The sequence below is a fragment of the Toxoplasma gondii genome, chromosome III (assembly GCF_000006565.2).
Source record: "Toxoplasma gondii ME49 chromosome III, whole genome shotgun sequence".
Taxonomy (NCBI): Eukaryota; Apicomplexa; class Conoidasida; order Eucoccidiorida; family Sarcocystidae; genus Toxoplasma; species Toxoplasma gondii.
Window position 1 is genome coordinate 2129372 of NC_031470.1, and position 26491 is coordinate 2155862.

At 53.5% G+C, this 26491-nt stretch overlaps 5 protein-coding genes across 5 annotated transcripts; 2 read left to right on the forward strand and 3 right to left on the reverse strand.

The window, feature by feature from the left end:
• Window positions 1–342: 342 nt before the first annotated feature.
• Window positions 343–5544, reverse strand: TGME49_299180 (prenylated protein, putative). The gene is made up of 7 exons (XM_002371745.2): window positions 3985–5544; window positions 3741–3810; window positions 3255–3367; window positions 2550–2703; window positions 1823–1879; window positions 1509–1593; window positions 343–1049 (listed from the first exon to the last, which is right to left on the reverse strand). The coding sequence occupies exons 1-7, from the start codon at window positions 4068–4070 to the stop codon at window positions 979–981; spliced, it is 636 nt and encodes a 211-aa protein (XP_002371786.1). The 5' UTR covers window positions 4071–5544; the 3' UTR covers window positions 343–978.
• Window positions 4359–8397, forward strand: TGME49_299172 (hypothetical protein). The gene is made up of 2 exons (XM_018782365.1): window positions 4359–7007; window positions 7590–8397. Exons 1-2 carry the CDS (start codon window positions 6640–6642, stop codon window positions 8107–8109), a joined length of 888 nt encoding a protein of 295 aa, XP_018638102.1. The 5' UTR covers window positions 4359–6639; the 3' UTR covers window positions 8110–8397.
• Window positions 8398–8463: 66 nt separating this feature from the next.
• TGME49_299168 (ATPase, AAA family protein) lies at window positions 8464–13547 on the reverse strand. Its single transcript, XM_018782364.1, has 4 exons — window positions 11803–13547; window positions 11070–11273; window positions 9439–9865; window positions 8464–9049 (listed from the first exon to the last, which is right to left on the reverse strand). Exons 1-4 carry the CDS (start codon window positions 12275–12277, stop codon window positions 8539–8541), a joined length of 1617 nt encoding a protein of 538 aa, XP_018638101.1. The 5' UTR covers window positions 12278–13547; the 3' UTR covers window positions 8464–8538.
• Window positions 13548–13746: 199 nt separating this feature from the next.
• On the forward strand, window positions 13747–16383 carry TGME49_299160 (hypothetical protein). The gene is made up of 2 exons (XM_018782363.1): window positions 13747–14864; window positions 15271–16383. Exons 1-2 carry the CDS (start codon window positions 14808–14810, stop codon window positions 15625–15627), a joined length of 414 nt encoding a protein of 137 aa, XP_018638100.1. The 5' UTR covers window positions 13747–14807; the 3' UTR covers window positions 15628–16383.
• AP2III3 (AP2 domain transcription factor AP2III-3) lies at window positions 16199–25378 on the reverse strand. The gene has a single exon (XM_002371742.2). It carries the CDS (start codon window positions 24209–24211, stop codon window positions 17219–17221), a length of 6993 nt encoding a protein of 2330 aa, XP_002371783.2. The 5' UTR covers window positions 24212–25378; the 3' UTR covers window positions 16199–17218.
• Window positions 25379–26491: the final 1113 nt, after the last annotated feature.

Below are 26491 nucleotides of genomic sequence, written 5' to 3' on the forward strand. Positions count from 1 at the left end.
AATATGTATTTACATACATACGTACATATATATATATATATATATGTATATATATAGATTATATATGTATATATGTATACACCCACACAAATAGTGGTATATTCTTCCCTGGAGAAAATATGAAATAATATAAAAACCATATATGTATACATATGCCTCGTCGAAGGGTGGGTCTCTGTGGAGATGTACATTTACATATATATATATATATATATATGTTTATATATACATATAAATATATATGTTTCTATATATATATATATATATATGTATATAAGGTTATATATATATTTGAATATATATGTAGGCGTGATCCGCGTTTGCAGGTGAAGCGTGCGATGACAGGGGCCGAGGGCGGTTAAGAAGGGAGAAGTTTTTCTAGGAGCTTGGGTTTCGCACCCTGTTTGAGTTCGCGCAGCCGTCATGGCTTTTTTCAAACTGTCTCAAGCATAGCATGCGTTTTTGAGAATCTCGCGAAGCGACAGGAGCGAAAACTTTGGTGTTTGGCTCAGCTCCCTCGCGCATGCAAACGGCGACTCGAAAGCTCTACGCGATTCTCACGGTCGGAGCAGTCATGACTCTGCAGAGATGGGGAAAGCCATCTTGCAGCCACAGTGAAATGGCACATTCTGGACGGTCTCTGTCAGTGAAAAGGAAATCCTGAGTTCCGCGGTGTTTGTGTCGAATGCACTTTTGCGAAACGTTTTGTTTCCTTTTTTCATCCCATGCGAAGTCCTTCGCCGATCAACTCCGCCTTTTTCCATGTGCGGCCATTCTCTTGCTCTTGTTCTCCGGCGTTCTCCGTTGCGCCTTCGTCGTGCTTTGCTCCGGTCAAAGTTCTCCGTTCTCTGGCTCCTCTCCGTTTTTCCTCTTGTCGACAGAGCCTTGCTGCGGCGCTGAGGCTTTCTGCGAGCCTCGAAAACAGACATGCGCTCTCTCAACGACTTGGACGAGTATCCAGAGTCCAGCAGGCCGCTTCTACTGGACTTTACAGCATGCATAGTGCTTCTTCGCCTTCGTCGCAGTCTTGAATAATTGCTTCGAGGTAACTGCACCAAACGCAAAAATCGAGGAAACGCGGATTTCTCTCTGCAGAACCTCCGCTGACACCGCAAAGTTGCCCGCCAGAACGTTCCTCTGGGGAGGCTTTTCTCTGCTTTCTTGACCTCCACCAGACTCCCTGCCATGGAGAGCTGCAGCAGAGGAGGAGTGCCAGGAAGGAAATAAAAGAGCTACGCAGCGAACGAACGTTTAGACATGCGGCGAGGCTGCTCACTCGACCTGAGGGAGCGTGGAGAGAGGAGCAACAACGAAGACGAGCTGTTCAAAGCAACGCACAGTGACCCCCTGTCGATCTAGAGAAAGAGATTCGACATCTGCATGCAGAGAAGTGAAGTTCGAAGTCCCCCACGAGGAGAAGAGTTCGATAAACTTGTCGCATTCTCTGGAAGCGACGCAAGACGACGCGACCGCTTTCTGCGACTTGGAAGTAGCAAAGTGCGTCTTACGCGATAAATCCTGAGACTTCTGGACGAGTTCGTCCAGACTCTCCCCGTTCTGGAGGACTGCGTCAATTGTTCTCTTCACTTCCTTCTGAGGGAGACATGGGGACAAGAAGAAAAAGGAATCGGCGCATGCACTAATCTAAAAACGGGAAAGCCACCACAGAAGGCGGCCTGCTCAGGCACTAAACGCAGAAAAATCGGGGACGCCAGAGACCAAGAAGGAATGAAACGTTTTTCCTTGTCCTTTGCTCACTCCGGGACTCTCTCTTTTCGGCCGAGGAGACGTACGCAACTCGAAAAAAACGAAGTCGCCTCACCTGCGTCTGTTCCGACTTCTCCATCACAGCTGTGAGTGTGTCAGCTTTCCGGGCATCCTGCAAAGAGCGGAGGAGACAGCATTCACTCATTCGAGAGGTTTTTGAACTAATCAGAAAAATAAGGCAATTGCAAACAATCCAGTTAAAATCACATTTGCACCCAGAGATAAAAGGCGTACAACCGTGAGGTTCGTACAAAAAGACATGGTTCTTGCCTGCCGAACTTCTGCTGAACCGTTACGCAACTCTTAAAACTCCTCTCGCGGAAAAGAGAAACGATGAAAAATCTGAAACAATCAGACTGACGGATCCAGCACAACTTGCAACCACCGTCGTTTACACGACACAGAGGCAAATTTCGCTTTCTTCTCCAAAGAGGACTTCCTTGTTTCTGTCCAGAACGCAAAAGAAGACAGACGCACACACAGAGATGGACTTCCTTTGTCTTTGAACGGTTTCGCGCATGCAGAGACAGCATGTTTGGCATCCAGGATAACTCTCCAACATGCGCAGGCTAAAACCGCTGTCTCTCTGTGCTGGTCTCCTTGTTTTTCGTCTCCGCCCCCCGCTCTCTTTCTCCTTTTCATTTCCTCTCCTTCCTCGTCTCCCGTCTCCTCTACCTCTGTCTCTTTCGCTGCGTCTTTCTCTCCTTCTCACGCCTGTCTGTCTCTTCCACATTTCATCCCCTGTTCTTCGCGCTGTTTTCTTCTCTGTCCATTTCTCTCACTTGACATCTCCGGAGGAGAAGAGCGAGGTCGTCCTTGAAATGGATTTGCGCCGCACAGCTGCTGTTGCCGACGGGCGCGACGCTCGACCAGAGAGCGACAGGAACCGCACGAGTGAATTTTTCGTGGATTTCATGGAGAAGGCGAAACGCCACTCTGAACAAACAAGAAAAGTCGTACGCGCAGCGTCTCGGAACCAACCAGTCGAAGAGCCTCTCGAAATCGAAATACCAAGCAGCTCTCAGAGATCCTCGTTCCCTTCTCTCTCCGAGCCTCGCCACCCTCGATCTGCTACTGATTAAATCACGGTCGTACCTATGCATGCAGTCACCCACTTACAGACCTCTTTGTTTCTCTGGCAACCTCTCTCTCTCTCTCTATATATATATATATATATAAATATAAATACATATTATACAGAGGAATATGACATGACAGGCACCCACACGGTGCACTGCAGATGCATATATATATATATATATATATATATACATATAGTAGGCTGTAGCTCTACAGACGTACATATATATATATATATATACAAAGATATATATCTATAAATACAGTGCATACAGTTGAGGGGCTCGGTGTGGTGAACGAGTCTTCGAGGAAGAGACTGCTGAAATCAGCGCAGTCTTCGTGTCATTCTGGGTGCGTTTTTCGGATTTTTCAATCTCATGAAGTGGGGAGACTCGAAGCAAGGTTACCTTGACGGATAGTTCGCATCTCCGATGGCGACGACGGCGAGAGAGTCGAAGAACCGGTAAAGGAACGCGACGCTGCCGTCATGTTCGATCACCTCTCTAGTCTCCACGCCCACCTGAGAGACGCAGAAAGATCGAACCTTTCCATGGGGGAAAGAATCCGCGCGGCTGGCATGGAGAAGCCGCGAAGTCAGAGGAGCGTTGTCTCTCCCTCTCTCTCCTTCCCCCTCTCTCTCTCTCTGCTTCGCGTCTTGCGACTGCTTTGGATGAAGAGGAGGCGACAGCGCAGACGCAAAGAGGCAACTCACAGATGCCGGAGCAGTGAAAAAGATGATTTGGCCGACCGCGTTCGATTGAATGATGTGGACAAGCTGCCAACTGGAAGAAAGCAGACTCAGGTGCAGAAGCCAGGGAGAAGCGGAGACAGACGCGAGAAAGAATCCGATGGACAGGGAGGAGACGCGAGGCAGGCAGGCTGGGGAAGCTTACGCGAGGAATCGCAGTCCTGGCGAGAAACTTGCACGCTTCCTTCATCGAATGGCGCTGATAGAAGGCGTACCTGGAGAGAGAGCGAAGAGAGAGAAAGTGCAGAGCGAAAATGCGAGACGCAAGCGGATGGGAGGCGCAGATGAAGCGCGGCGACATGGACGCGGCAGAGCAAGGAAGCTGGAAACGAACGAAGGCGAAAACGAGAGCAGAGACGAACGAGGGATACACGACGGCTTCTGCTCACCCTCCAAGCTCGAAGGCAGAGCAGAGAAAGACAGGTGCGTCTGCGTCGGACGCGCAGCGCGCAACCAGCAAGGCAATGAGTTTCATCTCCCGGGCAGGCAGCCTCGAACTTTGGGAAGGAGACGAAGCGGCGCCGGAACGCTTTCAACATCCAGGTGGACGCGACGCGCGAGAGCGCCTGCTCTTTTCAAAGAACGACTGAGGAGCGAGAAGGAAAAACAGGCGACAGAGAAACGCCCAGGAGAAAACACCGTGGAAGGCGAGGTAGAAACAAAGCAAGGGAAGAAGACCGAAAACCAGGAGAGGTAGAAAAGAGGAGAAGAGAAAATAGAGAAGAACAGAGAAGAAAGTATAAGAACAGAGAAGAGAGGATAAGAAGAGAGAAGAAGAGAGAAGAGAGGACAAGAAGAAGAGAGAAAAAGGAAAGGAGGAGACAAATAAGACACGAGAGCGGAGAGACGAAAGACGAGTTGGATGGGTCGAGGATGGTCGTTCCTCTTTTTCCCGTGAGAGACGAGGATCTCTTCTCGACTTATGCGAGAGGATTTCGCGACGTCGGCGGCAACCGCCGACACCGTCGAACGCCTACTCCACGCCTTCCAAGGCTTCACCGCCGATTTCACTCTCCTTCTCGGCCTCTTTCTTCTCTTTCTTTTCTTTTTCTGTCTCTCCTCTTTCTTCTTCTTTTCTCAGTCTCTCCGACTTCCTCTTGTTGATCCTCTGTGCGTCTTTCTCTTCTCTTTTTCCTGCTCTCTTCTCCTTGGATCTTGCGTCGAAGGGGGCAGAGACAAAAGTCGGAACACCCGAGAGAGAAAGACGGAGAAAAGGAGAAAGAAAAAAGAGGAGAGAAAAGAGAGGCCGGACGCGCGTTCCTTCACATGCCTCCTTCGAGAGAACAAGGAAGGTGAACAAGAAAGAGCGGAGAGATAGCGCGCGACAGAGCGAGAGATAGCGCGAGAGACAGCGAGAGGTAGCGCGAGAGACAGCGAGAGATAGCGCGAGAGACAGCGAGAGATAGCGCGAGAGACAGCGAGAGAGAGCGCGAGAGAGAGGCTCTTAGAAACGAAGGGAAGCTGAAAGGAGCTTTTGCAGAAGAACGGAAGGAGATCCAAGGGAGAGAGTGAAGGACTTTGAGCGTTCGAAGAGAAAAAGTCGCGCGCGGACGAGACAGGAGATGTCTTTACATGCGGGAACGAGAGATGTTTCCGTGAGAAAATGCACAGTTCCTTGAATTTCTTGGATGGACAGAGAAAGACAAAAGCGAACAGGGGCCTCGCTGGCGATGCGTCTTCCAAGAAGAGGCGTCTATGCAGCATGTCTGGACAAGCTGGGGAAAAATCGAGGAGAAACTGGGGGAAAAGGAAGTCTGAAGCCTTTATGGACAAGAGCAGCGGTGAATGTCGATCCGCATCCACCGCAAGAAGCAACCAGGAGAATGTTTACCACAGAGAGCAAGAGAGAGAAAGAAGAACTTGCGGACGGTGTCCTGCAAATCGTGTGTGAGGCGCATGTCTTCTCCTCTGGGCAGACACAGGGCAGACGCGAAGAGACAACAGACGCGCTTGCCAATGTATGAGCGAGGGAACTGAGAAAAAAGCAGAGAACAAAGGCCAGAGCTGGTAAGATGTTCCAGAGAAAACTGAAGAAGCCTCCGTTCTCGAAAGAAAAGGAGACGCATGCACGCGGTCTTCGCGCAACTCGGTCGAGCGACAGACGCAACTCAAAACACTCGCGAAAAAAGCCACCGCGAAAGAAAATGTTTCTTTCTCTGCCTGCCCATTCTTTTCTCTTTTCTCTTGCTTCTTCTCCCTTTCCCCCGCCCCCATTCTTGTCTGTCTTCTTTTTCGTCTCCTCTTTCTTCTGGCCTTGTTCCGGATTCGTCTTCCTTCTCAAGACGCTGTTTCCTCTTCTTCCTTCTTGTTGTCTCTTCCTCTTCCTTCGCCATCCTGCTTAGTCCTCTCTGTGCCGCTCTTCTCTCTCTGCTGCGTCTCCTCTTCTCGACGGTCCTTCTCAGTTTTGCTCGGCTCCTTCCTTCTTCCTCGTCTCTCCCTCATCCTCGCTCTTTCCTTGTCCTTCCTTCACTTTCCCTGCGGCCGCTTGTCTCTTGCGAGTTTGCTTGCGCTTCTTCTTCGCCGCTTCTCTGTCGAAAAACGATTCCAGCTCACACAAGCTGCCAGTCACATCCTCGCTCTCGCCTCCACCGTCTCGCTTCTCCCCACCTGCGCTTCTCGACCTCTCCATGCTGTCCATTTCCTTGATTTCTTCGAAACCTCTTTTTCCCTTTCGCCCCGTCGACAACGTCCGTCCTTTCTCTGGAAGTCGCTTCGCTAGCTGCGCGCTCGTCTTCTCCCTGAGACGCAGACTTCTCGAGAAGGCATTTCCTTTCGTCGAAACGCAGTCCTTCTGCGCAGCAGTCGCGAACAACGCGTCTGTCTGCACCTCGTTCCTGAAGTCCAGTCCAGCATCCGACGTACGAGAACGGCTCCGCGTATGCAGGCTGGAAATGCAAATCGGAGTGCATCCTTTCCTCCCGCAGGCGCCTGCGCGTTGCTGCTGCGAATGGTTCTGAGAGAGGAGACAGGAAGGGTGGCGCCTTCTCCGCAGCTTTCGAGAGTCGCCGACGACCATTTTCTCTTTTTTTTTCTGCTGAAGCGCCATGAGGGAGGATCCTCCGAAGTCGCAGACTGTTGCGGAAGAAAGAAAACTGGACAAGCCAGGAAACGCCTTCTCTCCGTTGATCTACTCCCCCTGTGTTCCTGTCCTCCTTGAAGAGATCGCTTCTCTCCTCTTCCCCCCGTCCTCTTCTCCTTCTTCCTCTTCTTCTGCTTTCTCTTCGCAAGGAGGCGAACGGCGCTCGCAGCTCTCTCCTTTTCAGCGCCTGAAGACAGTGCCAGCGGCGGTGCCAGCATGCAATCTGCTCAGCGTTCGCGTCTTCGGCACGGCCTGCTGTATGCTGGCTTCTTCGCGCTGGCTGCTCCTCGCAGGCCTCGTCGACTCTGCGAAAACTCTCGTCGTAGATCTCAGGTAAAGAGAGGAAACACAGAGCGAATGCCTCAGTTCATGCAACTCATATATATATATATATATATATGAAGGCGTCGTCAATCGCTACATCTCTTGACGCATGTGTATATGTGCATACTATATAGATGACTATACAAATATATATATATATATATGTTATTTACGTATATTTATGTATGTATATAGTATAAACATCTCGATATCTCTCTCTATATTTATATGTGTGTTGTTATGTCGCTGTACAGCGGAGTTTATCCGTGGGGTGTCACCGAGGGTGGAAGTTTTTTTTTTGTGTCTTGGAGTCTTTCTTTGAGGACGGGAGGCGATTTGACAAGAGTTTTGTTTTCGAGGAGGCTGCTACGACCTGCCATTTCACCGAGACTCCGAATTCAAGGTCTCGTCAGTCTTTCCACCCTCAACTCCGGCGTCAAGTTTCAACTGTTATTTTCACCGGCGAAATCGCGTCTGAGTTTTGTGTTTTGTGCTCCGTTTTGCCTTTCTTTCTCCTCATCTGCCACCCGTTCGCTCTGCTCTCTCTTCACTTTTTTCCTGTGCTGCCGACTTTTTTTCTCGCGCATGCAGCGCTCTCTCCCCCTCCGTCGTCGCTGCAACCTGCGAGGCCGTCGAAGCTGCGCGCAGGCGAGACCTGGAAACTGAGAGCGAAAGACAAGAGGCGGACAGCCCAGTCGAACGCGCGGAGCCTGTGTTTCAGTTCCTGGGAGACGCTGTCCCGCTCGCGTTCTCGGCCCTCAGCACCGAAGACAGACTTGCCGTTCTCCGGCACCGAGGAGCGAGGCCGAAGTCGCGCCCAGGGAAACGCGAAGGAGAAGAAGACTCCGAAGAGAGAGACGCAGAAGGCCTCGACGAACAGTCAGAGAGCCAACAAGGAAGAGAGACACAGAGAGAAGAGAGAAAGGGTGGCGGGGAGAGAAGAAGAGATCCGAGAAAACCGAAAAGACAAGAGACCACTGAGGGTGAAAAACAGATTGGATTCTTGAAGGCGCGTATGTGTCGGAGAGTCGACGGCATAGACGTGGAGGCGTACATGACGTCGCTTTACCTCTTTCGCAAAATGCAGAGAGACGCGAAAACGCAAACGTAAAACAGAAGAAACGCTGTCCCTTGTATGACCCACGAACGAAGGCGGCCGACCGAAGCCTCGTCGCCACTCTGAACATGCAGAAACGCCGCTCTCCTCTGAAACGATTCATCTACACTCGTTTAACAACAAACCTATAGGCACCGACCCTCGTCCACGGCGTCCACAGAATGGCCCCCCGGACCACTCTGCACTGCGCTCCACAGCGTCATGCGAGCTGGCTGCAATAGATGCAGAATCAGACTCATGTACACATACATCTGCTTCTATGCATCTACCTAAATAAACATAAATATATATATATATACATATATATATATATATATGTATATATATGTATATATGTAGAGAAGTAGAGATGCGCAGATGAACTCGTATGACCGTGGTGTACGTTTATGGCTCCCCTACGTGAGTTTGACAGCTGGACAGGCGTCAAGGCTCGTATGGATCTTCGTCGTCTTCCAATCTCATGTCTCTTTCTCCGAAGACACGCACCCACTCGCGCATCAGATGAAGCACCGCTTTTTCTGTGTCTCTGCTCCCGCATTCCTTCTCTTCTCTCTCTCCTCCTGCGCCGTCGCCTCCTTCTTCGACTGTAGCGCGTTCCTCCTTGTCCCCCATCGCGGAGGATTCGCGTTCGCGGAGGTCGCTGAAGACGTCCGCAGGCTCCGGCGCGTCATGCTGGAAGCTCGCAGCGGGGCGTCGCCGAGCTCTGGTTCGGAACTTCGACCTGGACGATCTCCGAGCGAGCGTCTCCAACGCAGCCTCGAAGTCGTCCTGCGCCACAGCCGCGCGTCCCTCCCGGGAGGCGCGCAGCGCCGCTTCGTTGCAGAGACAGGCGAGGTCCGCGCCGGAGAGGCCCTGTGAGTCTCGCGCCAGCAGCCGAAAGTCGACAGACGCGGCCAACACCAACGGCGCGCTGTGCAGCCTGAGCGCCTCGAGTCTGAAAGGAAAAGGAGCAGGAAGAGTCGGAGAAGGATGAGAAAGACGAAAAACACAGGACCAAGGTCGAGGCCTCCAAGGCAACTCAAAACCTCACATGTCAAGCTACTCTCGAAACTCAAAAAACATCACCAGAAAGCAATATACATATATATATATATACAGATATGTATGTACCGATGTATACACATATATATATACATATATCTAGATATATGCATATATATATATATATATATATATATATATATATATATATATATACGCATATGCATACAGAAAAATGTATGGATATATCTTTATGTACATATATATATATATATATCAATATATGGACCAGAACGGGATGGATCATTTAATGAGAGAGTAAAAGACTTTTTTTGGATTTACCTTTCTTCTTCCGAAGGCAAGCCAATGTGAACCACTTGGTCGAAGCGCCCAGGGCGCTTGACTGCCTCGTCGAGAGCCGAGACGCGGTTCGTCGCCGCCAACACCACAAAAAGGGGAGGGGACGAATCAGAGGAAGAATCCGAAGAAGCTGAACCGTCGGCTGTGGCGCCTGGGGCGCCTTTGCCGGATGGCGAGCGAGGGAGGCACAGGGCGAAGAAGGATGCGAGACTGCGCTTCAGGGAGGCGAAGAACGACGGAGGTCTGGTTTCCTCGTTCTCAGAAGAGAAGCTTTTTTCGCGATCCGCTCCGCCTGCGCTGGTGCCCGAATGCCCTGCCTGCGAGCGTCCGCCTCCACTCGGCCTCTGCATGCCGTCTAACTGGTAGAGCAACTCGTTCACAGTCTGCAGATACTCCTGCGAACTGCCGCCTACACAGAGTCACACAAAGAAACCACCCTCGTGCTAATGCACCGCCTCATCTGTTTTCACAGACCCAGTATACACATATGCATACAAATACATATATTTATATATATATATATATATGCGGAAAGAAGCACATATACATATACATTTATATAGATGGATATAGCGAACCTCTCTAGTTCGAAAAAGTCGAGGATCTCGGCCGAGATGAACGCATAGGAGAATCGGTGCTTTCTTGCGGTGGCGCAGTGCGCTTCCACGGCTGTACAGAAGAGATGCGCTTTGGCCGACTTTCGTCTGCGAAGAATTACTTGACTTTTTTGTATATGCACCCTGTTGAGACTCGTTCCACGAAGGCGGCTGCGGGTGTGGACTCGAAGTCCGTGACGAATGCTCGCTTTTACGGTTGTTTTGGGAGCTTCTTCCGTTATTTTCGCTTGTTTCTCGCTTTTCGCCTTCTCCTCAGCGTTCTCTTGCCTCGCTTCTCTCTCCTGTAGTGGCTCTCTCGTATCTCCTTTGTATCTCTCCTTTCTCGCGTCTCTTCCTTCTCCTGCCATCTTCAGCACTGCGTTTCAACAATTCTCCCTTGTCTCTCTCTCTCTCGTCTTGGTTCTTCCTTCTGTCTTTGGTTTTCTCGTCCTCGTCTCTGACTTCCCCTCCCATGTCCCCTTGTACGCGTTCCGTCTTCTCTTCTTTCGCCCTCTAGACGCGCTGTGTGTGTTATCCTTCTTCTCCTTCTCGGTCTGTATTTTCGTCTCTCTGGCTCCTCTCTGTCACTCTGTTTCATCCGTTTCTTCATCTTCTTCACACTCTTCTTTCCTCCGGCTGTTTTGCTACGTTCCTCGCTTTTTCGCATCCCTTTTTCTGCCTATCGCGCCTTCCTCTTCCTCGTCGGATCCCCATCTGTGCATCCTGGTCTTGTTCTCCTGTTCCACGTCCATCTGGTCTGCTTTTCTTCATTTCTTCTCCGTTCCCCTTGGGTCTGCTCCCTGTAGACCTCTGCGTCTCTGCTTGCCCCTTCTCCGGCTCTTCTCCTCTTGCGGCGTTTTTCTGCTCGTTTTTCCAGTTCTCTCTTTTCCAAGTTTTTCTTTTCCCTGTGTTTTCTTGGCTCCACTTCTTCTCCATTTTGTCTCTTCTCCCTTCGTCCCCTCTCTCCCTCGCTGCCGCTTCTTTCCACCTTTCTCCTTCTGTCTCGCCTGTCCTCACCAAGACAGTCCTTCCGGTCGAAGGCGATGGCGTCGAACTCGTCGATGAAAACCACACACGGCGCCCTCGCGCGCGCTGCGTCGAACAGTGCGCGGACGCGCGAGGCTCCCTGGCCCACAAAGAGCTCCACGAAAGCTCCGCCGCTGAACGAGAGAAACGGAACACCCGCCTCCCCCGCCACCGCGCGCGCCAGCAACGTTTTCCCTGAAACGCAAAGCGAGAGACGGCCTCGGATTCGACTGCAAAAACGCGGCACAGCTCGTCAGCACCGGAAACGCCTCAGCATCCACTCGCGTCGGCTTCACTCGCAGAGAGCGAAGAGAGCGAAGAGAGCGAAGAGAGCGAAGAGAGAGAAGAGAGCGAAGAGAGCGAAGAGAGCGAAGAGAGCGAAGAGAGCGAAGAGAGCGAAGAGAGCGAAGAGAGCGAAGAGAGAGAAGAGAGCGAAGAGAGCGAAGAGAGCGAAGAGAGCGAAGAGAGCGAAGAGAGCGAAGAGAGCGAAGAGAGCGAAGAGAGCGAAGAGAGCGAAGAGAGCGAAGAGAGCGAAGAGAGCGAAGAGAGAGATCGCTCGAGCAAGATCTCCGTGAACGGAGACAGTCGAACAAAGACATGCACTCGCACGAACGTAGCCTCTCGCCGTCCGCGACTCCAGTGCGTTCGCATCGAGACGCAGCAGGTCGTCGTCCTGGCCTCGACTCCTTCGAACGGAAGCTACGCCTTCGAGCCAGCTGCTCACCTGTTCCTGAAGGACCTTCGAGCAAGACGCCTCGAGGGACCCTGGCGCCGAGGGCGTCGAACGCATGCGGCGTTTTGAGAAAGTGAATTATCTGCCGCAGCTGACGCTTCGCCTCTTCATGTCCAGCTACGTCTGCGAACGTCGCGCGCGAAAACGCAGGCGGCTCTCGACTGCCTTCGCTGGCCCAAGCGCCCGGCGGCAACGACGGCAAGAAATTGCAGTGGCGGCCTACGTTGAAATCGGAAGAAAAAAAGGGAGGGAGGCGAAGCGTCCAGGCACCAAGTAGCAGTCGAAAAGACGCGGGAGTCGACGAGGAGAAAGACATCAATGAACAAGCGACGCGAAAGAAAAACATGCATTCAACGAGAAACGTAAACGGATACAAAACGGGGAAAGAACCACAGTTCGAGCGCCCTAGGACCGCATCATACAACATGCACCTTTGCATCTCCTGCACTAGAGACGCAATGCGCATCCACGCGCTGCTTCTCTTGCCGTCTCTTCTCTACGCGTTTCGCATCCTTGAACTCGGCTTTCGTCTTCTCGACAGCTGTCTGCAGGTTTCGCGGACCCCACAGGGATGCGCGCAGTGTCACAGAGAGTCTGAGAACCGAGCTAAGCAGCAGCACCGGCGCTGATCCGGAAGCCTTCGTACAACGTAGCAGCATGAAGAGATCGCTGTAGACAGAAACAACAAACTCAGATCACCATGGACAGGTCGACAGATAGACAAAGCGGTGCAGAGCGAGAGAGAGAAAGAGAAAGAGAGCCAGACAGATGAAGGAGTTCCCTCACCTATCAGGAAGAGGAGAGCAGAGAGCGCTGCGAGTCCGGCGAAGGCGATGGCGACTTCGAGAAGCTCGTCAAGAAGCGCGGTCCAGACAGAGGAGGCACTGCGAATAGAGGCGGAGGCGTCCAGCGCATGGCTGCATGCGTTCTCCTCGAAGACATGCAGAAGTTCAACGGCCTGGTTGTTCATCAGAAGACGAGAAAGTTCATTCTCGCTCCCCGGCAACGCTCGCGTGAGGAAGAACGGAGACAAAGATCCAGCGCGGAGGCCTTCTGCACCCGCTGGAGACACGGAGGCAGGAGGAGCAGCCGACGGGAGAAGAGACGAGAGCAGAGAAGGAGACGAGAACGAAGCCGAAGAGCCGGCATGAGGGGAGTAGAGGATGAGAGAAGGTGACGGCGGAATGAGAGCAACAGTTTTGATGGAAGAGGACGAGAGGAGACGAAGGAAGTGAGAGAACGGTGCAGGGACTGGCGGGGAGGAAAGCGCTCCTCCTAACGAAGAAGACAACGAAGCGAGAGACGCGTCTGAGATCAGAGAGACAGGAGAAGAAGAAGCCGCAGACGAAGAAGGAGCAGAAAACAGAGAAGGAACGAGCAAAGCCCCCAGTGCAAAAGATCCTCCATAAGCTCCCGCCAGCAAAAGCGACGTCCAAGAAAACGAAGACTCGGAGGGCGGTGGAGACTCTGGCGAAGACGAAGAAGAAGGAGAAGAAGACGGAGGAGAAGAAGAAGGAGGAGGAGCAGAAGAAGGAGAAGAAGGAGAAGAAGAAGGAGGAGAAGAAGAAGAAGGAGAAGGGGGAGGCTCTTGTGCCGTTTCTGGCATTTCGACTATTGTTTATGCGAAGGATTTCGGAACGACGCGTGACTAATGGCTCCGAGAGGCGTTGCTTTTCGGAGGATGCGGCGGAAAGGAAGAATAGAGGAGAGAAGTGACTGTTTTCTTTTTTTCTTTTTTTTCTGACTCTTTGTGGATATCTCGAGAGAGAGAGAAAAAGGGCAGGCATGCTGAGGTCTGCATCTATAACCAGCGCGCGATTCCATTATTTCGCTGAAATTTTCCTGCATGCGGTTGACAGGTTTCAGTGAGTTCGGACAAGCGGCTCCTTCTCTCCCGTGAGAAGAAAGAAAGACACAGGCTGTTCTTTGCCGCCACTGTCTTTCTTCCTCCTTCTGCATCCATGCATGCGGCAAGAGACGGTGGTGTCTTCTTCGCTCTCCTCTTTCTCTTCTCTCCTTTTTCTCCTCTTGCCGCGCTTGCCTCTCGCTCGTTTCGCTCGTCTCTCGCATCGAGCTGTTCCGCGCGCTCGAGTCTTGTTCTTGCCTGCGCCTCCCCCTTCTCTCGGTTGAATTCAATGCTTTTTTCTAAAGGCCGGAAAGGACCTGCAAAGAAGTGGAGCCGTAGTTGTGGAGCGGAGGACGAGACTGCGGAGAAGCGACTCTGCATGCTGGAGGGAACGGCAAGACACAAACCGCGGGAGACATCCGTTGTTGCGTCTGCCAGTCTGTCGCGCATGCTTTTTTCTTTATTTCACTTGACTTTCTCTTCTTGATTTTGTCCTCTCTGTCCACGAACTTCTCCGCCTCTCCATTTTTGTTCGTCTCTCTTCTCCTTCGTTCCTCTCTTCTCTCGCAGTTCTGCTGCCCTTCTCCTGTCTCCGCTTGTTCACCGAGGCACGGTGCAGAAAAGAAGTCGCGACTCTTCCAGGTCCCCTTTCATCGGTTCCGGTCGTCTGCCCCACTGCAGCGACAATCCATCCCTGTTCTCTTGAAAGGTCGTCCAGGTCCTCGTTGTCTCCGCTTTTCCGCTTCACAAGTACTCTCTTCTCTCGAAGTTTCAACTCAGTGGACCATTACATTGAGGCGCGTAGTGCTGTATGTAGAGCGACTCTTTGCTCTGTTTCTTCCTTTCAAATCGGATCTGCTTGAGAGTCTTTGTCACCTGTCCTTGCGATCGGAACTCGAGCCTGAACCTGTACTGTTGCACTCAAAGCGTCTACACTGTCTGCATCCTTATTCGTCAATCACCTGCCGCCCCTGCCTCTCCCGGGTGCTCTGACGCGCCTTCCTCATTGCCTCTTGCTTCCTGCAGCGCCAGCGACAAGGCAGTTCACAGTATTTCCGTATCTGCTTTTCGCGTTGCCACTGGCAAAAGGCTCTTGTGTCGACGTCGCCGCTGTCGCGCTCGTTGCAGTCCTTGAAAAAGATCTCTTTGCATGCATCGATCTGCTCCAAATCCGGTCAGACGCGTCCTTCGTCTCTCTTCCATTTATGTATGCTCATATCTATATGTGAATGCAAACCATCACGACGGTATGTAGGCACAAATGCATTCAAGTGCGTAGGTCTCTATATACATACATGCATATATATATATATATATATATATATATACATATGTACATACATATATATATATATATATGTATTTAGGTATCTCTGAATGTACACACAGACGTATGAAGGTATGTAATTATTTATTTATGTACGCATAGAACTGGGTCTTCTGTCTTCTTCGAATTTGAGTTTTTTGCGTTTTCATCTTTCGACCTCTTCCTTGACACCAGGTTGTGTAGATAGTGACAGGCTCTGAAGGACATGTACGGACTTCTGCTGGCATGTGGACTACCGGAGGCATTCTCTTATTCGTGTTTTTGTGTTGTTACTCTAATGCATCAGTCTCCGGGTGCGTCACGAAGCGAAGATGCCGCTGGAACAAGTGAGGCGAATGCGCGTCGGCTCGGGGGCGCGAGTGGAAATCGTGGAGCTCGACGAAGAATCATCTGCGCTGCCGCAGGAAGCCGCCGCGCAAGTGGACAGGGCGCGAAACGCATGAAGAAGGTGAGAACGGAGAAGGAAAGAAAGGAACAGAAGACGGCGACGGAGCAGAAGAAGAAGGAGAAGAAGAAGGAGAAGAAGAAGAAAGAGAAGGACGGCGGAGAAGAGGGAGAAGAGAAAGGAGCAGGTGAAGACCGAGAGGATCGGGAAGAAGAGGATGGCCGAAGAGACAATGGATTTGGTGCGACGATGTCGTGAAGACCAGATGGAGGTGGAGGCGGTAGCGAAGAGGAAAGCCTCCCAAGCCGTAGCCGCCTGCCTGCTGATGAGTACGCGACTGGCCAGCGGCTGTCCTCGAGGGAACGTCAAAGGACGACACACAGAGAGAAGGCAGAAACGAGAGAACGAGCAAGAGTGATAGAGGATGAGACCGAGCGAGAGAAGGAGACAAGGGTGACAAGAGGCCACAGTGACAGAGGGCGTAGGTGAACCGTCGAAGAACTTGTCAAGGTGACCGCGCGCCAGGGAGCAAACCTCGACATAACCAAGAAGAGAGCGACGCTGAGGCGTTGAGGGGACGCACAAAACTGCACCGCAAAAGAAAAAGAGGAAACAGGGAAGATACACACATCCTGTTGGCTGTCCGCGATCGTCGTGACGGGCAAGCGTTTTTCCTTTTATTCAAGGCAAAGACCGAGGGATGGTGACACCCGCTCCGACTGCTTTTGAGAGCGCCCTCAAGGTCTGTAGCGAGTGCATGTGCAAGCAACGCCTGCTTCGTTTCGTCGCGTCTGTTCAACGGATGTCTTAAACAGGCGAGTCACTGATCTGTCATGGCACCTCGCCGTCTGGCTCCATGCATATCAAGATCCAGCCACCAGAAACAAGCGGTTCATTCACTGCACCGCGTGACTGGCTGATTCTGCAAAGGAATGCTCTTCACTTTCTCGATTCCTGTGTAAAGGTGCGAATGTTTACCTGGAGGTAGATTTGTGCTCAAGGGAGGTGAGATGTGTCTCTGTCTCTCTCTATTTATATATATATATATATTCATATATATATATATATATGAATATATATATATATATATGTATATATTTGAGTACAGACAGGTGCACGTAAATCACAGCCGTTTTTATATACAGATATCTCCATGAAGACGGCGACACAAATTCATTCGTCTGTCAATAAGCATATATGTATCTATATATATAGATATATGTGCTCATATCGATGTAACGCGCCATGTACGCGCGTCTCCGAGGTGTGCACGGTGACTTGGCGAGCCGTTTCGCATCTCGACGGTGGCATTCGTGAGAGACGCGAAACCTCCAAATTTTTCAGTGGCTTCGAACGCGTTCGGTTGCTCCGTGGGTGGAGCAGAACATCCATCTCAGGCCGCACAAGAGTCGTGAGCGCGTCGAACGTTGTTTCGTCGGTCACCTTCGACTTGTTCCTGTTTCCGCCTTTCATTTTACAGTATCCTGTGCTGCCTGCGGCGGCGGGGTGCCGTCCACGAAGGCACTCCTTAACGTTGCTTTCTCTCGCGCTGCTGGAGCGACCCAGATGCAAACCACTTCGTTGTTTTGAGGTTCAAAGAGGCGATGTAGATGGAGCCTTCGGAGAGGAACAGATCTTTGTCTTCGTTTCTCTCCGTGTTTTCGGCGACCGGTCTACATACTAAAATCTATATGTTCGAGAATGCAAATATATATATATATATATATGCATATATATACATATATTTATATGTATATATATATATATATGTTCGACTATATTTACGGACATGTACTTGTGGATCGCTATCCTTTTGGAGAACGGACTCTGGATCTTGGTGAAGGCTTCCTTATGGAAAGGCAGTGCCGTGCGAAAGGAGAGTTGGCAGCGCACTGACTTGTCGGTCAATGGACATCGCTTCTCCATACATGCTGTTTCTTTCAGTCGGCGGCGAGAGTATCTGTTTGCGTCCTTTGCTCGGTGCCTCGGTACGAAGGGTCTCTCGGTCTTCTTCTTTGCTTCGTTCTCCACGCGCCTTCGATTCGTCAGGCTCTGGGTCGAGGCCATGCGCGCGGCGCTGAGTTGGCGAGGCCGAGTTCGAGGTGGAATCTTGCAAGAGAGCCTCTGTGTTGCCACTCTGCAACACAGCAGGGCCTCGCTGCGTTTCGCGGTCGCTGACCTCCGTCAAGGCCGACATCGCTTCCGGAGCGTCTCGGTGAGTTGAAAAGAGAGGAGAGCCATTTTCATTGACGCCGCCAACTGTCTCTTGAGGTGTGCATCGGAGCGCGTTTCTCTGCTTCGCTTCGGTGAAGGCGTTCGAGCTTGCAAGGCGTTCGTGACCATGTGAGCAATTGCTCGTTGGGAGGATTACTGGATGCGCGTCGCGCTCGAAGTTCCACTCACAGGGTGCTCCTTCGCTTCCTTCGACTCCGACGGCTTCCCCCGCTTCATGTGGCGCGCTCAAAGAATCTCCGCTACCTCTTCCAGGGTCGGCCTCCCAGTCTGTCTGGGCGACGGGGACAAGGCGGGGAAAGAAGAAAGAAGGCGTTTGCCCGGAGGCGCCGCGCGCCGCTTCCTGTTCTCTCCTAAGCGTCGCGACGGCGTTCGAGTGGGGATTGAACGTCGGTCCCCGAAGACATCGCGCATCAGTGTTGAACTTGTAATCCCCGGCGTCGGCAGAATCGAAAGCGGAGTGGAACCTGCAAGTCTGTCTGTCTCCTCCAGCGAGGCATTCGTCTCTCGCGAGTTCGACACACGGCGCCGGGTCCTTTGCACATGGCGCGTCCTGCCAAGAGTGGACTGCAGGTGGGCGAAGTGGAAGCCGAGAAGAAGCAGCCGCAGCAGCCTCCTGCCAGTGGTCCGAAGAGTCGCGCGCATCTGGAGTTCTTCCGCACAAGTCGCGAAGCTCCTCGAGGTTCCCTGTGTACGCAAGGCTCTCAAAGAAGCCGTTCGCATTCGGCGTCCAGGAAGCGATGCCGCTTCCGTAGGCTTCCGCGGGATGAGGGAACGTGTGAGGCCACCCTGTCGGGTCGGCGCGCGAGTCGAAGGCCAGCGGGCAGGGCCGATTCGCCTCGAAGGCCAGGCCTGAGTTGTAGCTGGCGTAAACGTTCGGAAGGCCAGACTCGCCAGGGCGGGAGGGAGGGACGAAGCGCGTGTTACTTTCGAGAGACTTCAAATATGGCAGGCCGGCGAACATCGAGAAATCAGTCGACCTTCCTCGACTTACCGACGCGCTTCGTCCACTATCTGTTAAGTCGTGGTTGTGACTTCCGAGGCGAGACCCGTCAGACGACAGTGAAGCTGCAGGGGAAAACGAAGAACTCGCTGGCGTCGGTGCAACTTCGGATGACGGGGAGTCCTCGCAGATGCTCCTTGCTTCTTCGGTGTCGTTCCTGTGTCGACGCGGACGACTCTGCCGCAAGTCGGCTTCCCGGCTTGAGCTTTTTCGTCTCTTCTTGAACGAAACGGGGAACGGGGGGGATGAAGGCCCCAGAGCGGGCGTTTGCGACAAACAGCTCTCTGCTCCAGATTTCGCGTTCTTCTTGCCAAAACCTGTTTCGAGACCCTCTCTGCGTGCTACTCGATTCCGACGCACGACCGTGTCTTTCGCGTCTCTCAGGTCGACTTCCGCGACGACGCAGCGCCCTTCGCTCTGCTGCCTCTTCTCCCTTTTCTGTCCGCGTTCCGCTTCACCCGCGTTTTCCCTGTCGCTCTTTCGGCATCGCCTTCTCTCTCCCCAGCCATGTCCCGGATCTTCTCCCTCGTCTTCTCCCTCGTCTTCTCTGCCGTCTTCTCCCCCGTCTTCTGTCTTGTCTTCTCCGCCGTCTTCTGTCTTGTCTTCTCTGCCGTCCTCTGTCTTGTCTTCGGTTACGTCTTCTTGTTCCCTGAGTGTCGCGGTCTTCCGCCTCCGGCGAGGCCTGCCTTTCTCTGGGCTCTGTCCACGGGGAAAGGCGCCCGAGTCTCCGGCGTCGGTGCCCTCGAGTCTGCGCTGGGGGCCTTCTCGGACTTCGTCGGCGGCGCTCTTTACGCGCGTTCGCCAGAGGGACTTTTCAGTCTGGATGGTTGAGGCGGCTTCCAAGAGCGTGGGATCGTCTCCGCACTGCTGGCCTCTGCAGATTTTTCTCCACGGACTGCCGCAAATGAAGGCCAGGAGCACCATGGCGTCGTCGCAAGTCCCGCTGTCCAGCGCCTTCAGGGTGTAGAGTGGCTCGTTCTCGGAACATGTGGGGTGGCTGAACTCGAAGGCGCGGTCGTCCCCCGGTCGCTGCGGAACTTGCCTGGAGTTGAAGGCCTCTGTGGCGCCTTGGTCGTAGTCCTCAGGCTCCTGCGTTCGCCCTTGCTTATTCCAGCAGAACATCATGACGGCGGCGTGGTACCGGGCCTCCAAAAAACCGAGCTCGGCGACTGCGAACTTCTTCCGCTGCACGATTTTCCCCATCGGTTTCCGATGGTTCGCCACCCAGCAGCGACTCGCGCGGTGGTATGTGACTCCGACCACGAACGGCAGCGCGTCGGCTGCCTGCTGTAACTCATCGTCCGTTGCCCGCTCCACATTTGCCAGGGCCTCGCGTCTCTCTGAGTTGTCCAGTTCCGGATTCAAAAGAGCCTCGCGGCGATGTCTGATGGCTTGCTCGCGCGCGCCGAAAAACCCAAACTTCTGGAAGGAAAAAATCCGCGTTATTCGACGCTTGCCGACCAGCCAAGACGCTACCCACGTCTTCCGCAGCCTGTCCATGTGCACCCCCTTCACAGGCTCCAGACGCGAAGCGAGAAGCTCGAGCAAAAAGTCTTTGTGGCCGCGGTCGGTCTGAGCCGGCAGCGATCCCGGCGCCCGCCGCTTCCTCCCCGACGCCTTCGCCGCGGCCGGAACTTCGAACGGCAGAGACGCGGGAGAGAAAGTCCACGCGGCCCCCCGGGAGCGGTTCGAGTTGGGCGACTGCGCGTGAGGAGATCGAGTCCGTCCTCGCAGTCGCCGCGACTCCAGCGAAGGACTCCATGCAGAACCTTCCGCGTCTCCGCTGCCTGGAACTTCCTCCAAGTGTGCTCCCGTCTGAAGGCTTCCCCCTGGGTACAGCGCCGGAGTCCCCAGAGAGAAGAAGGAGTAGGGAAACGAGTCCGACGAACCTGTCTTCTCCGACTCTGAGAAGTGAACTTGGGGATCTGCTGAATACAGGCTGTTTTCCTCGCTCCTCTGGGGAGTCTCATACATGCCCGAGCCGCCGTAGAACGGGCAGTAGGCAGCGCCGTTGTACGCTGTGTTGTCGCCTACGAGACGGTCCTTGGAGGCTGCAGTGTAGGAAACGCTATTGTAGGAGGGAGTCGAATACGGGATGTTCTCGTAGGGTGCAGGGTACGGAGACTGGAGCTCTTGTCGACGGCCCTCTTCGACGCTGTAAGGCTGAGGGAGTCCCGAAACGCCCAGCTCTCCGGACTCGTTCAGCTGCTGCCAAAGTTGCGTCTCGTACTCGTTGTCCCTGTTGTCGCCTTCGCACGAAAAGGCCCCGAGAAGGCTGTAAGAGGCGGCGAGGAAGTTCGGCGTTCCGCGGTTCTCGGCAACCTCGACCTGGGGTCGAAGGACTTCATCGGAGCCGCCAAAGTTCCCCTCATACTGCAGCGGTGACTGGTCGCGAGTGGAGGCGCCCTGACATGGCAGGCGGAGTCTCGGCGAGTCCTCGGGGAGGTTCTGGACAGCCGCCGGCAAGGGGACCGACGCGGGGTCGGACGCGAAGTCCGACGGGATTCGCGGCAGACTGGGGAGAGCAGGCAGACTCCAGCAATCCAGAGGCGAAGACCCGCGAAGCAGGGCAGCCGGCGGGGGACACCGGAGTACAGATGGCGGCCCTGGACAGGATTGGGAGAGGAAACGCGCTTGGGGAAGTAAGATGTCAGGATATGACGCGGAGACACAGCCGATGCCGGGAAACACAGGCGGCGGAGGCAGAGGCGGAAAACAGGCCGAGTAGAAGTTCGCAAAATGCACAGGTTGCATCGGGGGCAAAGGCGGCTGATAAGGCGAGTCTTGACTTAACGGAGCCTGCAAACCATACCGGCTTCCGTCCTCGCCAGTGAGGCATGTGTGCCCTTCGACGTTTGTGGTGCCCCGCCAGCCTCCCGTACTCTCGCAGGTATCCCCGTTTCCTGGCGTTCCCCAGGCATCCCCGTTTCCTGACGTTCCCCAAGAGTTTCCGTTTCCCCCGAAAGGAAGCCCACCACCGTGGTCCGGGACACTGGACGAAGCGCGTCCGTTGAGATGTTGAGGCCCAAAGTCGGAGGTCTCCCAGTGGCCAACTGCAGCGTCAGAAACCGGCGCGGGTGTAGTCCACTCTTGCTGTGCGTCAGCAGTGTTTAGGGTCCCTGTGGAGATGTTGTCCGGCGCAGTGAAGCCTTGACAACTTGTGGAGTTCGTGCGATGCACACAGTAGTCATCAGGTCCGTTGTTCCCGTAAGTGCCACCGTAGAGGAACGCTTGAGGCGGCTGAGTTAGGTCGAAGATCGACGAAGCCGTACCAAAGCTGTTGTAGAACGCACCCGGATAACCGTAGAGGGAAGCATGCGCATGCATAGCGGGGTCACAGGAGGCGAAGACCGCTCCGGTATGACTTTCAAGATCCGCGACATGCTGGCTGTGCGGCTGCCCACTTGTAGACGTGGGCAACAGCTCTCCGGCCAGCTGTCCGCAGAAACCTCCCTCGCTTCCGTGTTCTGTTCTGCGAGATGAAAAACGTTCGACGCGAGGGAACTGTAGGCCCTGTGCGTCTCCCTGAGAGGCCTCACTGTTACCTCCCCAGGCCTCGAAACCTCCAAAATGCACAGGTCGCATCGAGGGCAAAGGCGGCTGGAAAGGCGAGTCTTGACTTAACGGACCCTGCAGCCCATACCGGCTTCCGTCCTCGCCAGTGAGGCATGTGTGCGCTTCGACGTTTGTGGCACCCCGCCAGCCTCCCGTACTCTCGCAGGTATCCCCGTTTCCTGGCGTTCCCCAGGTGCACGCAGCTTCTGAGTCCGCCTGTACATCAGGTGGAGAAGGACATGCGACTGCCGATGAAGTGAAGGATCCAGAACGAAGGGGGAATTGGCTGTCGTCTTCATGGCCCTTCGTAACGTTGTCGGCAGCTGCGTCTGCTTGCCGATACAGGAGATTCGGAGCAAGGCGAGCTGCACTGGTTTCCTTCTGGGTACAGGCCCGATCTTCTTGCGACGAGGGAGCAGCCCACTCTGTGTCGGGGGTGAGCATTGGATTCGGCTTGCGGAGCCAAGGACCTGAGGCAGGAAGAACGCCTGCTTCACTCAGTCCGTAGTCGCAGAGCCGTGGCGCATCTGCGCCAGCCACAGGAGCCGATTCAGACACAGCAGCGGTGCCTCCGGGGAATTCAGGCTCTACAAGCTTGTCGTTCCCTCGAGGTTGCTCTGGATCGATCTGAAGATCTAGAGGCTTCTTGGCGACTCCAGGAGACGACGCCAGACATGCCACAGGCCAAGCCACAGGCGAAGAGAGATCCGCGTGCTCGCGCGTGTCTCCAACTGTCTCTTCGCTGGCGGCAGGGCTCACGCATGCGGCGACTTCCGACCTGCGCCCAACGGCTTGTGGTGCGTCCAGAGACGAAACTCCTGCACAGGAAAGTGGGGAAGTCGAGGCGCGACAAAGATCAGGTGAACAGGCAGAAGGCATCGTCGGCGGAGATGCCGCCAGAACAACCGGCACAGTAAACGGCAGCGGCGAAGCGGTTCGCGACGCACCGGAAGCCGCCGGTGCAACAGTGGCTTCAGCGGGACCTGGGAAACCACAACGCGAGGCTGCACGCATCGACAGAGCGTTGTCAAGTGCATGCCCTAAGTCCGTTCGTTTGGAGGTGAAAGGCGTTGGTGAATGCGCCATCGGCAGCCCATTGTTTGGGTCACTCCGCTTACCGAAGCTTCTCCGTTCCGCCGACTCGGACGGCGACCTCTGGACGGATGTGTCAGTTGAGTGGGTCGAAAGAACCTTCTTCTCGTCGGCTTCGATGGTCTCTCTGCTCGTGTCGCCTTTTCGACTTTGCCCTGCCGCCTCCAAACGCTGGAGAAAGGTTCTGCTTTCCGACAGGTCTGCATGCGACTCTTCGGGGTCCCTCCGCGCCAGGCAAGAAGGTAGACGCGGCGTCTTGGGGCTTCTGAAACTCGAGAGGGAAGCGGTGGAGAGGCGATCGTATTCTTGGCGCCTTCGTTTCGTATCCACATCTAGCGGGAGGTTTCCCAGAGACGAGATGCAGGCTGAGGCGGACGCGTCTTCCTCCCGCAGTCTTTTCCTTGATGTCGAAAGGTGGAGCAGCGGCGGAAGGTGAAAGCGCTGCCGGAAGCAGAGGACGTCGTCTTGCTCGGCTGAACAAGACGAGGAACCTGTTGGGGAGGTCGAGTCTGAAGACGCACCGGGCGGACTGCACATTTCGCGTCTCGGCTGCTGTTCAGATGCACTCCGAGAGGCAGGAGAAATAGGACTTGACGATGTGCTTGCGTCGGCCGACACTGCGTGTACCTCTGGAGACGGACCTCGAGCGCGGTGTGAAGTGAACGCTTGAGATGAAGGTAGACAGGAAGAAAAGCAACCTTTCGAGGGAAACGGCGGTGACAAGAGGGTAGGTTGAGTCCTTAGAGGCGAAAAACTAGGTAGGCGGTCTTGACCTTTTTGAGGAGACAGACACCCGTGAGGACTTCCCCGCAAGCAGAGGGGCTGTCGGGAGCCGCGAGATGTTCCGACGGAAGCGCGCGTTTCCATTTCTCGACATGAATGAGGCCTCGCAAACAGCGGCGACTTTGGGTGCGCATTTCCCGGAGGCGACGCGAAACGAGACGGAGCGTAGTCGCTCATGTTGACGTACGTTGCGTGTCGAAGAACGAACGAGTTCTTTCGACGATGCGAGGGTGGTGGTGGAACGTGGACAAAAACGTCGAGCGCGGGTTGTCACAAGGGATAGGCGGATTTCGTTTGTTTCAGTTTTTCCTGGCTTTTGCTTTTTGACGCGACACGCAAAGACGCAAACAACTACGTGCGAGTAGCCAGGAAGTGCTCAGCACGATACCTGTCTCTAGGAGTGTACACGTCAAGTCGGTAAAAGTGACAAGGGAAAAAGCAAACAATCAAGTACAACGTCAAGACCACGCCCACGGCGTGGTCGTCTATATTGTCGGGTGCAAGACAAGGCATTAAAAGAGATGCGTCCTGCTACGGACTTTAGTTTTGCATGAAGAAAGTGGAAAAAATCAACGCCCGTTCAACGGGGATGCAGCCAGAAGCGTCATGTTGCAAAGTTTCGAGAGTCCACGTACAAGGAAAAACTCCAGAGAAGGCGCCGAGAGCTGAATCAGGGTAGTGCTCAACCGGCTGAGTGGGAAGAACTCACGAGTTCTAGGTAGGTGACTTTGACCACAGAGATAAGCGATGAACTGACTACAAAGGTCTAGCCCTTCAAGGTGACCTTTGGCAAAATACAAATGACGGAGTCGAGAACTATTTCAGAAAGGAAGACGTGCTTTCTGGAGCTTGCGCAACCCGCGAGCCAAGTTGCAAAAAGTCCAAGAAACGCAACGCGGGTAGTTGCAGGGCTGAAACGCTGCAAGTGCCTGCAAAAGAGGAGTCCGAAAATTCAGATATCCGTGAGGGCCTGTTGTCAAGCGAACGAGAAGCCAACAGTGAGTTGCGCAAAAAGCCGATCTGGGTTTTGCGTCTGTTTCTGCACATCTGGAAAAAACTCGGCCGATTCTAGTCAAACGCCTGCCCGGTTTTTCTGCGCGTGAGGCTGGACGTGATGTGACGACAGCTCGACCTCTACAACAGCACTCATAAAAAATTGTGGAGATGGAAAAAGCATCCCTGTGAACGTAGCCAAAAGGTTGAGCGTCACGCTAGCAGGCGCGTGGACCACTTTGAAACTCTGTAGACTGAATTCGCGAACGCTCCCACTAGAGGTGTGCTCTTTCGGCATGAATCCAGTAGGAAGCGAATGAGTGCTCTGCGAGGACGTCGACGAGTTGCGGAAACGCAACTGCAAATATATGGAAGCCCAAAAAGCCCCTCGTTTTTTTGCCTCCGCACCCGAGACCAATGGTGACTCTGTAGCGAGCGAGCTCACCTCGCCAGCGCTCCCTCGCCGGTCAGGGGCGCGCGGGCTGCCTACCTAAAAGCTCGAGCACAGAAAAACTAAAACAGCAACGTTTTAGTCAGCCAATACAGAGAAACAACGCTACACACCCCTTTGCGTATAACACAGTGGTCGCACACAATGATAGCTAGTCAATGTGGACGCCTGAGTCTAAAGCACTGATCGTGCACAATACAGCTAGTGGCTGTCGATCCTGACAGAGCAGTTGCCCCAGATCGAGCATAAGTAGACGACACAGCTCTGTCTTCATATCGCAAGTGAAATGTAGGGCAGAATGCGTGGTAAGACCGGTGAAGCGTGATGACAAATCTTTCAGTCTGATCTGAAGTACGCACTGAGCTAAAGGGCTACAAGGAAGTTGGCAAGCGTTCCCAGATTTTCACAAGCGACAACAGACACCACGATTCGAGATCGGTTGATAAAGCATATCGAACGTAGTACTACTTAACTGAGTAAAACCACACAGAGCGATTCGTGGTCTTGCCTCTTAACTTATCCTTTTATCAGTTAATTTTCTTGTTTTACATTTATGCTTTCAGATCGTTCTACCAACTCTGCAGGTATCCAGCAACATGAATAACACCGCTGCTGCGATTCCGACAGGAATTTGCACACGCGCACAATAGCGGTTTACATCTTTTCGGAGCCATTTACTATCTTATGCAGGCATGCCATGGAACCAGTGCATATAATGACCTGCGTTGCATTCTATCTCAAAATTACATTGTTATTTCCATTTCGTCCAATCTCTTGGAGTAATCCCAGCAATTAAGTTATTGTATGACTCGACAAGAGTCGAACCAGTAACACCAGTTCCTATTGGTCGTTAGTGTTGTGAAAAACGGGGGTTCGGGCGCGGACAGAGGGAGAAAGCGAGAGAACGGCAGAGCAAGTGACCAGCAAAACAGTGCACCAGATCAGACATACATAGCAAACAAAAGACACGAGGTCACTGGACAGGAATAAGCATATAGACTTGTAACTGCTGT

What these genes read in the sequence shown, in the direction of transcription:
- AP2III3 (XM_002371742.2), bottom strand. Translation starts at nt 24,211, where the DNA reads ATGAGCGACTACGCTCCGTCTCGTTTCGCGTCGCCTCCGGGAAATGCG.
- TGME49_299168 (XM_018782364.1), bottom strand. Translation starts at nt 12,277, where the DNA reads ATGCGCATTGCGTCTCTAGTGCAGGAGATGCAAAGGTGCATGTTGTAT. An exon ending in CGAAGGTCCTTCAGGAACAG is followed by an intron (nt 11,274 to 11,802) that starts GTGAGCAGCTGG and finishes TTTGCGTTTCAG; the next exon opens with GGAAAACGTTGCTGGCGCGC. An exon ending in TTGCCTTCGGAAGAAGAAAG is followed by an intron (nt 9,050 to 9,438) that starts GTAAATCCAAAA and finishes TTTTCCTTTCAG; the next exon opens with ACTCGAGGCGCTCAGGCTGC.
- TGME49_299180 (XM_002371745.2), bottom strand. Translation starts at nt 4,070, where the DNA reads ATGAAACTCATTGCCTTGCTGGTTGCGCGCTGCGCGTCCGACGCAGAC. An exon ending in AGAAGTCGGAACAGACGCAG is followed by an intron (nt 1,594 to 1,822) that starts GTGAGGCGACTT and finishes TGTCTCCCTCAG; the next exon opens with AAGGAAGTGAAGAGAACAAT. An exon ending in GAAGTCTCAGGATTTATCGC is followed by an intron (nt 1,050 to 1,508) that starts GTAAGACGCACT and finishes CGTTTGGTGCAG; the next exon opens with TTACCTCGAAGCAATTATTC.
- TGME49_299160 (XM_018782363.1), top strand. Translation starts at nt 14,808, where the DNA reads ATGCATCGATCTGCTCCAAATCCGGTCAGACGCGTCCTTCGTCTCTCT. An exon ending in TTCGTCTCTCTTCCATTTAT is followed by an intron (nt 14,865 to 15,270) that starts GTATGCTCATAT and finishes CTAATGCATCAG; the next exon opens with TCTCCGGGTGCGTCACGAAG.
- TGME49_299172 (XM_018782365.1), top strand. Translation starts at nt 6,640, where the DNA reads ATGAGGGAGGATCCTCCGAAGTCGCAGACTGTTGCGGAAGAAAGAAAA. An exon ending in ACTCTCGTCGTAGATCTCAG is followed by an intron (nt 7,008 to 7,589) that starts GTAAAGAGAGGA and finishes TCGCGCATGCAG; the next exon opens with CGCTCTCTCCCCCTCCGTCG.